General features: G+C 51.2%; 1 protein-coding gene across 1 annotated transcript; it reads left to right on the forward strand.

The window, feature by feature from the left end:
* The first annotated feature begins 112 nt into the window (after positions 1–112).
* VWA7 (von Willebrand factor A domain containing 7) lies at positions 113–14,762 on the forward strand. The gene is made up of 17 exons (XM_056127201.1): positions 113–288; positions 538–786; positions 3,037–3,318; positions 4,246–4,342; positions 5,407–5,517; positions 6,273–6,468; positions 6,568–6,737; positions 7,843–7,955; positions 8,689–8,805; positions 9,302–9,487; positions 10,097–10,229; positions 10,339–10,491; positions 10,800–10,892; positions 11,653–11,927; positions 12,013–12,155; positions 12,343–12,511; positions 13,349–14,762. Exons 2-17 carry the CDS (start codon positions 553–555, stop codon positions 13,517–13,519), a joined length of 2,643 nt encoding a protein of 880 aa, XP_055983176.1. The 5' UTR covers positions 113–288; positions 538–552; the 3' UTR covers positions 13,520–14,762.
* Positions 14,763–16,385: the final 1,623 nt, after the last annotated feature.

A 16,385-nucleotide genomic window follows, 5' to 3' on the forward strand; every position in this document is an offset into this window, starting at 1 on the left:
GCACCCATCCAGGCCTGAGTCACGCCGCCCGCCCGCTCGCTCGCTCGCTCGCTCCCTCCTCCCAGCTCCTCACTCACCTCCGCACTGCGCCCCAGGGAGGCCCGCCCTGCCGCCGCTACTGCCCGTGCCCTTGGACAGGCATGAGCAGAGGGTCCAGTACTGCGTGTTCTGCCACCCCACTGCCCGGTACGGCCTCCCTCCCTCCCCTCAGTCCGCTTAGGTTAATTATAACTGACCTAAGTGCCCTCTGACGCTCTGCCTCAGCCGTGCCGGAGACGCAGCCACCAGGTAGGGGAGCAGCCCAGGGAGACTCGGACTCCCGTATGCTGGGGGGCAACCAGGGGGCGTGGAGGAAGGTCCCAGGGGCAGAGTTCCTGCTGGCTCTCGCAGGTGCCTGTTTATACGCCTGGTGAGGGCTCGGAGCCGGGAGGCTGGGCTGCAGCCCAGGAGCCGCAGGCAGAGCGGAAGAAGGGGCCAGAGCAGTTGCCATGGAGACCAAGAGCCGAGCGTGCCCCTGACAGCTCTGTCCATGTCCAGGTCCATGTCCCAGCGATGCTCCCTGAGCACATGCCCCCGTCCCACCCGGGCCCCTCCGTGCTCCTGCTGCTGCTGCTGCTCCTGCTCCCCACCTCTGCTTTCTTTCCCAACATCTGGAGCCTTCTGGCTGCTCCCGGCTCCATCACCCACCAGGACCTGACCGAGGAAGCGGCGCTAAATGCCACCCTGCAGCTCTTCCTGGACCGGCCACCCCCAGGGCGGCCACCCCTGCATCTGGAGGACTTTCTGGTGAGCATCCCTGCATCCCGCCAGCTCGAAGCAGGATTCCCCATTTCTCTGGAACCCCTACAAGGGCCTGTTAGCAAGAGAAGGGCCCGTTGGCAATAACCGGAGGTCCAGCCCTGAGATTAGGGACCCCTTCCTGAAACAGGTCCAGGAATGACCCCTCCTTACAGGGCTCAGCAATCTTGGCTGTTTGGAGCCTCCAAGTCTTATATTTTTATTTTATTGTTTGCTTTTTGGGCCAGTGATACTTAAAACTTACTTCTGGTTCTGTGCTCAGGGATCATTCCCAGGGGGACCATATGTGGTGCCAGAAATAGAACCTGGGTCAGCGCATGCGAGGTTTGCACCTTACCCCTGCACTTTCTTTGTCCCCACCCTCCCACCAGTTTCTTTTTTATATTTTTTTAAGTTCTGAGCCACACCCAGCAATGATCAGGGCTACTCCTGGCTCTGTGCTCAGGAATTACTTCTGGCAAGGCTCAGGGGACCCTGTTGGATGACAGGGATTGAACCTGGGTGGGCTATGTGCGGAGGAAATGCCCTTCCCATTATATCTCTGCACCCTAGTGTGTGTGTGTGTGTGTGTGTGTGTGTATATATATATATATCATATATATGTATTTGTTTTTTTCTTTTTGGGTCACACCCAGAGGTGCTCAGGAATTATCCCTGGCTTTGCACTCAGGAGTTACTCCTGGTGGTGCTCGGGATGCCATATGGGTTGCCTGGGATCAAATCCAGGGCAGCCATATGCAAATACCCTACCAGCAAATGCCTTATCACTCTGGCCCCATACTTGAGTTTATTTTTTATTTTTTACTTTTTGGGTCACGCCTAGTGATGCTCAGGAGTTACTCCTGGCTCTGCACTCAGGAATGACTCCTGGTGGTGCTTGGAGGACCATATGGGATGCCAGAGATCGAACCTGGGTTGGCCGCATGCAAGGCAAATGCCCTACCCGCTGTACTATTGCTCCAGCCCCTCCCAATAATATTTTTAATTTAAAAATTAATTTTTAAATTATAAAAACAAAAAATCTTATTTTGAGGGGCCACATCAGATGGTGCTTGGGGGCTTCTCCTGGGTCAGTGCTTGGGGTTGACTGCCTTAAGTGCTGGGGACCAAGAGTGCTAGGATTGAACCCAGAAGGAATCCCAGTCTTGATTGCCAGTTGCTAAGAAAGTTGGGCTCTGGTCCAATCTAAGGTGCTTTGCTGGGGACCAGCCCCAGATGAACAGGCCTGAGCAGGGGAGTTGGGAGGATTAAGAAAAGAGATAGAGAGGGACTGGAGCACAGCAGATAGGGTGTTTGTCTTGCACGTGGCCAACCGGGGTTTGATTCCCAGCATCCCATATGGTCCCCTGAGCACCGCCAGGGGTAATTCCTGCAGAACCAAGAGTAACTCTGTGCATTGCCAGGTGTGACACCCCACCCTCCCCCCAAAAAAAAAGAAAAGAAAAGAGACAGAAGGACCAGAACCATAGTGCAGTGGGGAAGGCATTTGCCTTGCATACAACCAACCTGGTCTCGATCCTTGGCATCCCATGTGGCACCCCAGCACAGCAGGGAGTAATTCCTGAATGCAGAGCCAAGAGTAACCCCTAAGCATCACCAGGTGTGACCCGAAAAGCCAACAATAATAATAAGAAGAAGAAGAGGAGGAGGAGGAGGAGGAGGAGGAGGAAGAGGAGGAGGAGGAGGAGGAGAGAAAGAAAAGGAAAGGAAAAGAAAAGAAAAGAAAAGAAAAGAAAAGAAAAGAGAAAAGAGAGGGGTTAGAGTGATAGCACAGCAGGTAGGGTGTTTGCCTTGCATGCAGCCGACCCGGGTTCAAATCCCAGCATCCCATATGGTCCCCTGAGCAGTGCCAGGAGTAATTCCTGAGTGCAGAGCCAGGAGCAACCCCTGAGCATCACCAGGTGTGACCCAAAAAGAAAAAAGAAAGAAAGAAAGAAAGAAAGAAAAGAGAAAAAGCCTGGGGTCTGGGGCTCACACAACCCCCTAGACTGAGACTCCCACTGTCCTCAGCTTGCTTAGAACTACAAATGTCCTTTAGTTGGATTAGACTTTAACATATCTAAGGATATAAATATAAACAGGTTAGTTAAGCATAAATATACACTTGAGTTATATGAACAGATTTAAACTGCTCCCTCAGGGGCACCCGAGGCGCTCAGTGCTCGGGGCTCCAGCCTTCTGGACTCCTGTCCCCAGTCATTCTTCCCTGGAGACCCTGTCCCCAACCACTCTCAATAGGGCCGTACCCTCCTGGCCGATGATCTCTTTGCTGCCTACTTTGGACCTGGCTCTCCGTCCCGTCGGTTCCGAGCAGCCTTGGGGGAGGTGACACGCGCCAATGCTGCCCAGGACTTCCTGCCGACTTCCAAGAATGACCCTGACCTGCACTTCGATGCTGAGCGGTTGAGCCAGGGGCACGCACGATTGGTGGGGACCCTGCGGGAGAGCCTGGCCGCAGCCCGTGCCCGGGACTACCCATTGGCCCGCCAGCGCCTTGGGGCTGCGCTGCACGCCTTGCAGGTGAGAGCAGGGGTCTTTGTGTCCAGTCTCTCTCACTCCAGGGGATCATCCTTCCATTAGGCCCCCTTCCTGTAGAAGGGATCAGACACTGCTGAGTTCACCACCTGCAAACTGGGACACCCACAAACTGCAGAGAAGTAGAAGGTGGAGAGGCACCAAGGTCAAGTGGGGACCAGTGGGTTGGAGCGAGTTCCCTCTTGGGTCTAGTCTGCTGCCCGGGGGCTGGAGCGATAGCACAGCGGGTAGGGGGTTTGCCTTGCACGTGGCCCACTCGGGTTGGCTCCCAGCATCCCATATGGTCCCCCCCAAGCACCACCAGGAGGAGTTCCTGAGTACATGCACCAGGAGTAACCCAAAAACCAAAATAAATAAATAAATAATCTGCTGCCAGGCCCTGAGGAGAGCAAGGAGGGGCCCAGGGTGACTAAGAGGTGTAGTGGGGTGGGAGGAGGTTTCAAGATGGGAAACAGGTGGAGAATCAGGGCTTGAGGTTGTGAGAAGTGAGAAGAGGGGGTTGCAGAGATAGAACAGCGGGCAGGGCACTTGCCTTGACACAGCCCGCCCAGGTTCCATTGATCTTGACACCCCATATGGTCCCTAGAGCTCTGCTGAGAGTGATCAGAGTGCAGAGCTGGGAGGAAGTTCTGAGCACAGCTGGGTGTGTCCCCCAAACAAAACAACAAGAAAAGATTGAGTCAGACTAATGTTTTGTTTTTGGGGGGGGAGTTGCTCTTTGGGTCACATCCGGGATGCACAGGGATTATTCCTGACTCTACACTTAGGAATTACTCCTAGCAGTGCTCGGGGGACCATATGGGATGCTGGGACTCGATCCCCGGTCGGCCGCATGCAAGGCAAATGCCTTACCCGCTGTGCTATCACTCCAGCCCCGAGTCAGACTAATGTTTGCTCTTCTCCTGAGATTAGGATTTTTACAGTCACAGCAACTGGGTGGAACTGGGGGCGCAGCAGCCACACCCTCACCTCCTCGGGTCCAGGCAGAAGCTCCAGCGCCTGGCACAAGGTAAAACTCCAGTTCAGGTGGTGAGCAGAAAGCCCACCTGCTCTCAGCCCATCTAGCCTTAAGTCACAGTCGGGGTCATAGGGGATGTACTGTCACCAGTGGGGTCCTCAGTTTAAGCCAAAGCTGGTGAGAGAAGCTGTCCCTGGCACACAGAGCCAGAAGCAGGTCTGCAGACCTCAGTGGGTGCTGTCTGCTGGGGCTTCGCCCCCGCTCACCCAGGGTCTTCTCGTAGAGAATTCTTTCCCACCTGTACAGGACACAGAGCTGCATCCTGATTGTTACAAACTCGCTTCCACCCCAGCTCACAAAGCACTTGGCCCCGTAGGACGGTTCTACGTGTCTTCAAACTCATTCCAGACTCAAAGACTTAATATTAGTATCAGCTTGTGAACGTCAGGTGTTTTGGGTTTGGGCTTGGGGGCCACACCCAGCAGTGCTCATGGCTTACTCCTAGCTATGCACTCAGAAATTACTCCTGTCAGGGCTCGAGAGACCATATAGGGATGCCGGGATTGCACCCAAGTCAGCCACAGCCAAAGCAAACACTCCATACGTAGTACTACCTCTTTGGCCCCAGGCTCTGACTTACTGAATAGATTTCAGCCCCATTTGGGGCTGTGTAACTGGATATGGAGATTATGAAAAATGTGACAATAGTAAAAAGTTTCTGAACACACAAGAACCAAGAACTTAAGTAAATGGTGGTGGGACCGGTGTCGAAATATTGAATGTAATCCATTATTGTGAACAACTTTATGAAAATAAAATTAAAAAAAAAAAGAACTTACTAAAATCAACTGTGTAAGGGGCCAGGGAGGTAGTCAAAGGGTTATAGCACTTGCCTGGCATGTGGCTGACCCCAGTGAACCTGACGCTATGTGGTTCCCTGAGCACTGCTGGGAGTAGCCCCCAAGCATAGAGCCAGCATCAGCCCCCAAATCAATCATGTAATGAATTCAAGGTGTTTCTGGCAGCACTCACCTGGGTTGCATTTCTTGAGTGAGAAGGATCATGAGTGGAAAAAGTTTATGAAGGCCTGCGCTGAAACTGTCCTCTGTCTACAGTGGGTGACCCCACCTGCTCTGACTGTGAAGAATTGAGCTGTCCCTGGAATTTGCTGGGCTTTCCACTCCTCACCTCTGGCTACTTTGGAACTCATCCTCCCAAACCTCCAGGTACTGACAAGAAGGCCTCTGGAAGGAAGGGGGAAGACCCACTTCCTTCAGCCCTGTAGGTCTTTGTCCCACAGCATCACTATGGAAGGAGAGGGTGTTGGGAAGGTGGGTGGGACCGGCAGTGGAAGGAGGCCCACAGAGGTGGCTACAGTTGTTGGGGTGGAGTGGGGGGGTACAACTTTGAAACACTGAGAGTTTAGGACATCCACTACGTGAGTTGCAATGACTAACCCTCCAGATGCAGCAGACTTGCCCTCTGCAAAATGTCATTGTTTCTTTTTTTTGCATTTTGGGCCATACCTGCTAGTGATTAGGTGCTAAACCCAGCTCTTTATTAGAAGTCACCCCCAGAGGCCGGAGTGATAGCACAGCGGGCAGGGCATTAGCCTTGCACACTGCTGACCTGGGTTCGATCCCCGGCATCCCATATGGTCCCCCAGCAGTGCCAGGAGTAATTCCTGAGTGCAGAATCAGGAGTAACCCCTGAGCATCACTGGGTGTAACCCAAAAAGCCAAAAAGAAAAAAAAGAAAAGGTGCTCGGGGGACCGTGTGGTGCTGGGAACTGAACTCAGGCCTCCTGTGTGCAAAACATGTGCTCAGCCCGTTGAATTCTCCCCAACCTTGTCATCATTTCTTGCTAATACTTTGCCAAGGAGTGAAAGGGTTTGGCCAGGTCAGAAGCCACCCCTCCCCCCTTTCTTAGGAGGCAGTGGGTCTCTTACCTCCACCCTCCAGATCCCTTTCCCCAACCCAGGGAAATGTAGCCATGGGGGCCATTTTGACCAGAGCAGCTCTCAGCCACCACGGGGAGGCATCAACAAAGACAGCACAGCCCCGGGCTTCTCCCCGCACCACGCACTGCACCTCCCAGCTGCAAATCTGGCCTTTCTGGCATCCATCCAGGCCTTCAGCTTCCTGCGGAGCCACCTGGGAGACAAGGGTTTCTCCAGGCAAGTGGTTTTCTAGCAGTGGGCTTGGGGGTTGCTGAGAGAGTAGGGGCTGGCTTCAAAGGTACAGACCCTCCATTGTGTGTCTGGCTTCCTCCCCAGGCTGCTAGACATCACCCCAGCCTCTGGCCTGAGCTTTGTTCTGGACACCACAGGTAGTATGGGTGAGGAGATCAACGCTGCCAAAATTCAGACTCTCCGCATCGTGGAACAGCGCCGGGGCAGCCCCATGGAGCCCAGCTACTATGTCCTGGTGCCTTTCCATGACCCAGGTAACTGGTTCTGCTGAGACAGCGGAGGGCAGGAAAGGCCTGGGCAAGGAATAAATGCCACTGGTGGTGAAGTGGGCCTCAGGACTGTGCTTCTGAATAAAATGGTGGTCCAGCTTATGGTCCTAAGGGAGCCTGCCTAGATATCAAGGTGCATCTCGGAAATCATTCCAAAGTGATTGTGCTTACTGTAAGAGTTTAATCATGATTGATGTTTAGATAGAGGGGTCTCTGCTTTCTTGGGCTTCTGCGCTAGTAAGGTATTTTCAATTATTTCCATTTCCTGTGTAATAGATAATAGGGTGAAGATGGATTCAGGTGACCACAGACTCACACTCTAGTGACATTGTTTCCCTTTCCCAACTAAAGTGAAAGTTTGATGATCATCAGGCTGGGTTTCTAGTCTTACTATATTCTGAGGCAGGGCATCCAAACTTTTTTGCCTCAATTTCATCTTCCATGCGATGGTTCACTATGCTTATCCTGCCTGTCTCCAAGGGTTGAAAAGGCCTACTGAGGGCTGGAAAAATTGTACTCAGGCACTTGCTTTGCATGCTCCCAACACTGGCTATATCTCTGGCAACACATATGGTCCTCCTGCCAAGAGTGATCCTTGAACACAGCTGGGTGTGCCCCAAGAAAATAAAATCAAATGAAATGAAATAAAATAAGTGCTACTATTTTTTGTGGCTTTTATAGTAAGGAGACAGACCCCAAGGGTTTTGTTTGATGGGGTTTTGGGACCATATCTGGTAGTACTCAGTGCTTACTCCTGACTGTGCTCAGGGATCACTCCTGGCAGGGCTTAAGGATATGTGTATGTAAGACAAGCACACTATCCACTATACTATTTCTCCAACCCCATCTCCCAGGTTTTAAATAATTACACATATACTGTGAGGAAGCACTGCCATTTTGTTAAGGAAATGAAGTCTACTTTCCCACTTGAGGCCTTTTTGCCTGACCAAATGAATGGAAGGGAATATCCCTATCTCGATGTCTGTCTATTATAGGAGCATACAGGCCTCTTGACTGAAGAGGTAGCCCTGGGTGTGTGGGCGGGAGAAGCCTCTTCTCAGTCATTTCAGTATCCTTTTCCTCTCCCTAGGGTTTGGTCCGGTCTTTACAACCAGTGATCCTGACAACTTCTGGCAACAACTCAATGAGATCCATGCCTTGGGGGGTGGAGATGAACCCGAGATGTGCCTTTCCGCCCTGGAGGTCTGTCTATCCCGGCTCCCTGGTCCTTTTTCTTCCCTCTGTCTAGGCTTCACCATGAAGGGAAGCTGTAGGTCCCTGTCAAGAAGCCTTAGTTCCATTAGCTTCACTTTAGGATTCTAGGGCCCTGTTTGTTTCTTTTCCTCCCTTTCTTCATCATGCCCCCACCATCACCATTTTCTTCATTTTGTCCCACATGGGTCGATGCTCAGGGCCTCTTCCTGCCTCTCTGCTCAGGACTAGCCCCTGACAGTGCTTGGGTGCTGGGGATTTGAACCAGGGTTGACCACACACAAGGCAAGTGTTTTATCTCTTATACTGTCTCTCTGCCTGCTTCATCATTTTTTTTTCTGCTTTTTGGGTCACAACCAGAGATGTGCAGGGGTTACTTCTGGTTCTGCACTCAAGAATTACTCCTGGTGGTGCTCAGGGGACCATATGGGATGCCGGGGATCGAACTCAAGTCAGCCGCATGCAAGGCAAACATCCTACCCACTGTACTATCCTTCCGGCCCCGCTACTGCCTTTTTTTTTTCTTTTTTTGCTTTTTGGGTCACACCTAGCAATGCACAGGGCTACTCTTTGCTCATGAACTCAGAAATCACTCCTGGCAGTGCTCAGGGAACCATTTGAGATTCTGGGAATCGAACCCGGGTCAGGGCAAGCACCCTACCCACTGTGCTATCACTCCAGCCCTACCGCCACTTTTAATATCAGCCCTTTCCCTCCCTGCCAGCTGGCCCTGCTGCACACACCTCCACTTTCAGACATCTTTGTCTTCACTGATGCCTCCCCCAAGGATGCCTTTCTTACCAACCGAGTGGAATCCCTGACCCAGGAGCGGCGTTGCAGAGTAAGCACAGCTGGGGAGACCCAGTGTTAACCACCCAGGCGTGTGGGAGTTTCCTAACAAGGTTTCCTATCGACAGTTTCCTAACAAGGGTCTAACAAGGATCAAGCCAAACTATGGTGGTCAAACCAGCTTTGCATGGACAGAAGTGAATGATGAGTATAACATTCCCTCATCTCTTTTATAATACTTCACAGGGGTCCCTACCCTTAATGATGCTGAGCTTGTATTTCAACCTGCTTCTGGTAATCCATTGACAAATTAGAGATATCTAGAGATCTCCTTGCCAATAATCCACAATGTGGATTTAATGGAAGTAGCTGCTACTGTCTCCAGGCTGGGAAGCCATGTCACTGAGAGACTCTCCAGTAGCAACCAGAGGGGATGGGACGCCTGATCACTAATCACTGATGCTGCAGAAAGTTTGGGTACAGAAAAATCCTCATTTACAATGGTAACATTTGATAATCTCAAGCACCGGCCTCTCACCTGGGCACAGGTAACATTCCTGGTGACTGAAGATCCATCAAGAGTTCAGGGTCGAGCTCGACGTGAGATCTTGTCCCCTTTGCGTTTTGAGCCATATGAAGCAGTGGCCCTAGCCTCAGGAGGAGAGGTGATTTTCACCAAGGACCAGTACATTCAGGATGTGGCGGCCATTGTTGGGGACAGCATGACTGACCTGGTGAGTGTGAGTTAAGACACCAGTGTTCTCAGCTCTGAGCTGAGGTGATGGGTGACTGTGCATTTCTCCTCCTATTACTGTGTCAGAAGGGTGGGAAGGAAGTTTCACTCCCTCTGAGAGCCACAGATACCACCTCTGCTTTGCTCCATGTTAGACCACTGTGTTTGTCCTCAGGCCTAGCACAGGGAGTTCTGCCATCTTTTAAAGAAGACAAAGTCCCTTCAACTTTGTCATTGATCATAACTTAATCCCTGTTCTGGTTCCCCTCACTCACTGGTATTTCTTCTCCAGTCTCTCTCTGTCTCTCTGTCTCTGTCTCTGTCTTTGTCTCTCTCTCTTGTAGGGTGGAGTTTGGGCCATGCCCGGCGGTGCTCAGGGTCAGGGGTTATGCCTGGCTCTGACCACAGGGATCACTCCTGGTGGGCTCAGGGAACCATATGGGGTGCTGGGGCTTGAACCCTGGTTGAAGCATGCCAAGCCAACACCTTCCCCGCTGTCCTGTCGCTCTGCCCTCTTCTCTAGTTTGTTTCACTTTTCTCCTATCTTTGTTCCCACCTAATCCCATGCCTTATATTCTCTGGAACTGCTGGTCTTTCCCAATCCCTCAAGGTGACCCTTCCCCTGGAACCTCCTACTGTGGTCCCTGGGAGGCCACTTGTGTTCAGTGTGGATGGACTGCTTGAGAGGGTCATAGTTCGGATCCATGGAGATGTCAGCAGCTTCTGGATCAAGAACCCTGCAGGTACTTCCATGTGACAGAGGGAAGAATGGTGACTGGGGACTGGCAAATGAGGGTGAGTACAAAGGAGAGGGGACATTGTGTCCTATGACCATATCTTACCTTCACCCAGGGGTCTCTCAGGGCCAGGAGGAAGGCAAGGGGCCTCTAGGTTATACTCGCCGCTTTGGGAAGTTTTGGATGGTGACGCTGAATGATCCCCTACAAATGGGGACCTGGGAGATCAATATTACAGCTGAGGGCACCCCCCGGGTGAGAGTGCAAGGTAAGAAGGGAAATGATTCTGGGAAGGAAAGAGGAGATTAGAGAGCTCAGAGATCAACATTAGCAATTTATTGGGATAGTTTCATTTTCCTTTTTTCTTATTTTGGAGGGGGGGGGTATGGTGGGTTTTGGGACATACCCAGTGGTGTTCGGGGCTTACTCCTAGCTCTGCACTCAGGGATCATTCCTAGCATGTCTTGGGAGACCATATTGAGTGCCAGGGATCAGCCATGTGCTAAGCAACCTCCATACCAGCTGTGCTATCACCCCAGCCCCTTGGATGGTATCTGACTGCCTTTATCCCCTCAGCCCAGACCTCCCTGGACTTCCTCTTCTACTTTGGAATTCCCATAGATGACGGCCCCCATCCTGGCCTCTACCCTCTGACTCACCCTGTTGCAGGTATACCTATTTCTTCCCCTCTGCACACCCATGGTTCATGATATAGACATATATATTTAACTTTTTGAGCTTTAATTTACATATAATAAAGTCTTTGGGGGGAGTGGTGCTAGGGATCAAACTCAGTGCCTTATACATGTAAGATATGTATTCTAGGGGTTGGAGCTCGTACAGAAGGTAGGGCATTTGCCTTGCACATGGCCGACCCAGGTTCGATTCCCGGCAGCCTATATGGTTCCCCCAAGCACCGCCAGGAGTAATTCCTGAGTGCAGAGCCAGGAATAACCCCTGAGCGTCGCTGGGTGTGACCCAAAAAACAAAAAAAGATATACATTCTACCATTATATTATACTACTTTTAAACATTGATAGATGGATTTAATTTAATAAACCCACATAACCATAACGTGGTTGATGATAAAGAACATTCGGGACTGGGCCTATAGAGCAGATAGGGAGCTTGCCTTGCACCTGGCCCACCCAGGTTCAGTCCCCAGCACCACATATAAGTCCCCCAAGCCCCACCAAGAGTGATCCTTGAGTATAAAACCATAGTAATCTCTGAGTACCAGTAGGTGTGACCCAAAACAAAACAAAAATATGGAAGCATTTATGATATCATGGAACTCCTTCCTGACCTACCAATATGCCTCAAACATAACCCCTTTTCTCTCTCCATAGTCCCCCACAGATAGTCCCCATCCATCTCTGTGTCTCCAAATGATGTGTGTGTCTCCCCCCACCCCCAATCTCTGTTCCAGGTCTGCAGACCCAGCTCCTAGTAGAAGTTATTGGACTTCCATCCAGAGGCAACTTTTCCCACGTCATCCTTCGAGGGGTGCCAGAGGGGGTTGAGCTGGGCCGAGTGCCTTTGGAGCCCATGGGACCCAGGGAACGGGGTCTCCTCGCGGCCTCACTACCACTTCTGCCCACCCAGGGGCCCTTCTCCCTAGAGCTGGCAGGCCAGGACGGAGATGGGCGGGGCCTGTACCGGGCAGCACCACAGCCCTGCACTGTCGTTCCAGTCCTTCTGGAGGTGAGGTACTGAGGGACTGTGCGGGCAGTTACGGTCCCTGGGAGAGAGCTGGAACAGCTCCTCCCTGACCCACACTTCTCCGCAGCTCTATGGTCCCCAGGGTTTCTTGGCACCAGGCAGCAAGGCCCCTCTCAGTCTCCGCATTGCCAACTTTGCCAGCCCTCAGGATCTTGATCTTAACGCTTCGGTCAACTCTCCTACCTTCACTCTCACCTCCAACATTTCCAGGTGGAACCCCTGCTCCCTTCCTGTTGCATCTTGTGGGGAGGGGAATCTGCTCCAGCTCCTTAAGCCCTGCCTCGTCCCTATTCTGATTGGCCCTCAGATCTCACCTCCCCATCATGCTTAGCCTGACCCCTTGCTTTCAATCTCTTGGGAGCCTAGAGTTTGAACAGATTGTCCGTCTACTCCCTAGGGTTCTCCTGGAACCAAATGAGTCTGCCTGGGGCCGCCTATGGCTGGAGGTTCCAGACTCAGCCACCCCAGATTCTGGGGTGATGGTGACAGTGACTGCGACAGGTCGCAGTCCAGAGTCCCAGACTCATGCCTTCCTCAGACTCCTGGTGTTGGCCCCAGCCCCACAGGTGAGGTGTACCAGTTTAAAATGCAGGGGAGGGGAGGGAGAAATATGGGGCTGGAATCATAGTACAGCCGGTAGGGTATTTGCCTTGCATGCGGCCAATCTGGGTTGATTCCCAGCATTCCATATGTCCCCAAGCACCGCCAGTAGTAATTCCTGAGTGCAAAGCCAGGAGTAACCCCTGTGCATAACCGGGTGTGACCCAAAGAGCACTGTAGCACTGTCCTCCCGTTGTTCATCGATTTGCTCAAGCGGGCACCAGTAACGTCTCCATTGTGAGACTTGTTGTTACTGTTTTTGGCATATCGAATATGCCATGGGGAGCTTGCCAGGCTCTGCTGTGCAGGTGGGAGACTCTCAGTAGCTTGCCGGGCTCTCCGAGAGGGACGGAAGAATTGTACCTGGGTCAGCTGCGTGCAAGTCAAATACCCTACCGCTGTGCTATCACTCCAGCCCAACCCAAAGAGGGGGAAAAAATAAATTTAAAAAAAAAATATATATATAATGCAGGTCAGGGCCGGAGCAATAGAACAGTGGGTGGCACACTTGACTTGCACCAGGTCAATCAGGTTCAATTCCTGACACCACAAATGATCCCCTGAACACTGCCAGAAGTGATCCCTGAGTGTAGAGCCAGAAGGAAGCCCTGAACACTGCAGGATGGCCCCACCCCACAAAATTTAAAATGAGTATAGGATAGGAGGGCTAGAGAGACAGTTAAAGGGTTAGAGCACATGCAGGAGGGAAGGGGTTTGGTCTGCACCAAGCAGGCAGGCACAGGAAGGGGTAAGCAAGCCTAATTCGGATGCAGTCACCTTAACAGTCTCTTCCTCCTCCCCAGGACCAGCTTGCTGTCCTGCCCCATTCGCCTGGCCCCGCCTTCACAGCCAGCCCAAAGTTTGGTCCTTCCCCTTTGGTGACTCTGGACAGGGCTGAGAGGGAGTTGGCAGGCAACCTCTGGTGGAGCATAGCGGGAGGGGTGCTGTTCCTGCTTGGCCTGGCATCCTGGTGACACGACAGCCTCAGAGGACTACCTCCAACACGATTTCCAATCTTGCTCTGTTGGTGAGAAGGTAATATGGGCCTCAGGAACCTTCCAGCTGGGATGGAGGCGTTCCTTCGCATGCACTTGTCCCTTATCTTTCTCATCAAAACTGGGAGAGGAAGCAATGGATTTCCCAGAGTGCACTTACCCTGACCTTTAGAGGAACCAAACCAAAGATTCATTCTTGGAGAAAGTTGTTTTCTATTTCTCTGGAGCATCAATATTCTACTACTGTTTCATTCTCTCTGAAGCTCAGGTAGAGGTATATGGGGAAATTGTGTCTGCGAGTTGGGTAGGAGGATATTACTAAGGAAGTATTATTTTATAGAACTTTTTATTTATAATTCTGGAGAAGCTATTTTATTTTTGTATTCAAAGTTGGAGGACAAGGGTGATAGTACAGCGTAAAGCCGCCTTGCACGCGGCTAACCCAGGTTCGATCCCTGTCATCCTATACGGTCCCCTGAACACCGCCAGAAGTAATTCCTGAGTGCAGAGCCAGGAGTAACCCCTGAGCATCGCCGGGTGTGACCCAAAAAAGAAAAAAAGAAGTTGAGGTATAATTTCAATATACGTGTCTTTTCCCCAGGGATTTAAAAGAAATATGTAGGGCAGAGTAAGAACATAAGACACTGAGAAGATGAAATGAAAATTTCAGGAATGGAGAAGAAATTTGTCACCAAGACTAGTTGGCCCACCACGTTTAGCTGTTAAGTCAAGAAATGAAATAAGGAGGCTGGGAGTTCTGACTCAACCTCCCAAGTTATCACCTAAGGGGAATGAGAAGAAGCCTTCAACGGGGGTAGGGTCCCTACTCCTATAGGCCGAGCCATCTTCCCTTTAGACTGAATGACTTCTTTCTGCTGCCTTGACAACTCCTGGAAATGAGAAGCTAAACAGTCTGGGAATCTACTCCTCCCCTGCAGGACTGGGACTTCTCACCTTCCCACCCCACCCCTGCACTCCTCTAACTCCTCTGATCCCCTCCCCCATTTAAACACACACTTTTTCTTTTGCTGCTACAATTCTGCTCCCTTGCCTTACCTTTCAATCCTGGATGGCACAGAACTAGCCTTGTTCAAGAGAAATAGAGAGCACTGGAGAAAAATTGGCTGTTTTATGAAATATAAACCAACGTTGACCTCAAGTCCCCTCTCTGCCCCCACTTCCCTACAAGTCTAAACTAAAAATAAACTCACCTTTCACTGAATCAGATATTTACCTTTCGAATCTGGATTAACTGGGAGTCACCTGCTTCTGAGTATAATCTCTTAGAAAATTCTAGAGGTATTTGAGGCTAATAATGTAGGCCTTTCCTTCCACTCTTCTCTGGTTACCATTGTCTATACCTCCCTCCTTCCACACCTTAACCTCCCCACATCTTAATACCCCTGTCCATCTCTTCATTGTTGTTTTGGGAATACACTTGACTGTCAACCGTCACGGATCATGTGGTGCTGGGGCTTGAACTCAGGCTGCCTTCTGCATGCAGAACTGCAAAGCTCTCACCCTATTGAGCTTTCTCTCTGGGACCCACCTCCATCTCTGTTGTTTGGGGGTCACGTCTAGCAGTGCTCAGGGGTTACTTCTCCGGAATCACTCCTGTTGAGCTCTGGGGACCATATGGGATGCCAGGGATCGAATCCAGGTGGGCTGTGTGCAAGGAGGCGCTCTACCACTGTACTATCTCTCCAGCACCCAACTCCATCTCTTTAATAGTCCAGCTGCTCCATTTGCTCAAACAGCACAGTACCCCCTTTCCCTACTATATGGATTCTTCTTGTCCATCCCTGACCCAGTGGAATAATCCAGCTCAGTTTAGTTTTTCCAAAATTGGGTCTCTAACTGGATGCAGATACTTTCCAGTTACAACAATGAGTACCAACTGAACATAGGCCATCCTTCCATCCAGTGCCACTTTCAATCCATGAGCCCTTGCCTAGTAACTCTTGCCTTTCCAGAGCGATATCAGACAGTGAGCATACATTTCTGTCCCCCTCGTAGCAGATACTGTGGAGCAGCCTCTACCTCACTGAAGGCCTCCAGAGGCAGCTGCTGTGCTGTGCCTCCCTCAGGGCACCCTCAGACCATGCCCTCTTTGTTGCAGCATGCCAGGCCCCTGCCAGAGGGCATCCTCTGCAGATGAAAAAGGCAAAAAGCAAAGAGACTAACTAGTTCAACAACAGGGTTCCAAATTATATCTCCAAACTATTGGGTTTACTGCTCAGTGTGAGAGTCTGAAAACCTGGAGGGCAAGAGGAAGCAGGGAGAGACTTTTAATCTGTCAAAATTGAGTGGGACAGTAATAGAAAAATTGAATGCAAATGTTGGGATCAGATCTATGTGGAGGAGCTTCTCCCAGGACCTCCTGTTAGACTGATAAGCATCCAGAGGAAGAAGCTTCAGGCCAGTGGGAGAGAATTTTGCATAGGAAACTGGGACCATGAGAATTCAGGGATTTAAAAATAAATTATGGTTTTTTTTCTTTCTTTTTTTTTTTTTTTTTTTTTTTTTTTTTTTGCTTTTTGGGTCACACCCAGCGATGCTCAGGGGTTACTCCTGGCTCTGCACTCAGGAATTACTCCTGGTGGTGCTCGGGGGACCATATGGGATGCTGGGAATCAAGCCTGTGTTGGCCGCGTGCAAGGCAAACACCCTTGGGGGCTTTTTTTCACTGGTGGCAGCAGAGCTGTGTGAGGGGGCTTGCTCCACGAGCAGCCGTCAGGGCCCTGGTTCCCCATGGCTCTGAGCTGGGAGGATGGAGCCACACCCACTAGTCTCTTCTACCCTTGTTTGGTGCCCATTCCACTTGCCTTTCAGACTCTTGAAGCCC

This window comes from Sorex fumeus, unplaced genomic scaffold (assembly GCF_029834395.1).
Source record: "Sorex fumeus unplaced genomic scaffold, SorFum_2.1 ptg000063l, whole genome shotgun sequence".
NCBI lineage: Eukaryota > Metazoa > Chordata > Mammalia > Eulipotyphla > Soricidae > Sorex > Sorex fumeus.

Bases quoted from the DNA above. Each gene is read 5' to 3' on its own strand.
- VWA7 (XM_056127201.1), top strand. From the start codon at position 553: ATGCTCCCTGAGCACATGCCCCCGTCCCACCCGGGCCCCTCCGTGCTC. The intron at 10,492-10,799 runs GTAAGAAGGGAA...TTATCCCCTCAG, and splicing joins CCCCCGGGTGAGAGTGCAAG to CCCAGACCTCCCTGGACTTC. The intron at 12,512-13,348 runs GTGAGGTGTACC...CCTCCTCCCCAG, and splicing joins TGTTGGCCCCAGCCCCACAG to GACCAGCTTGCTGTCCTGCC.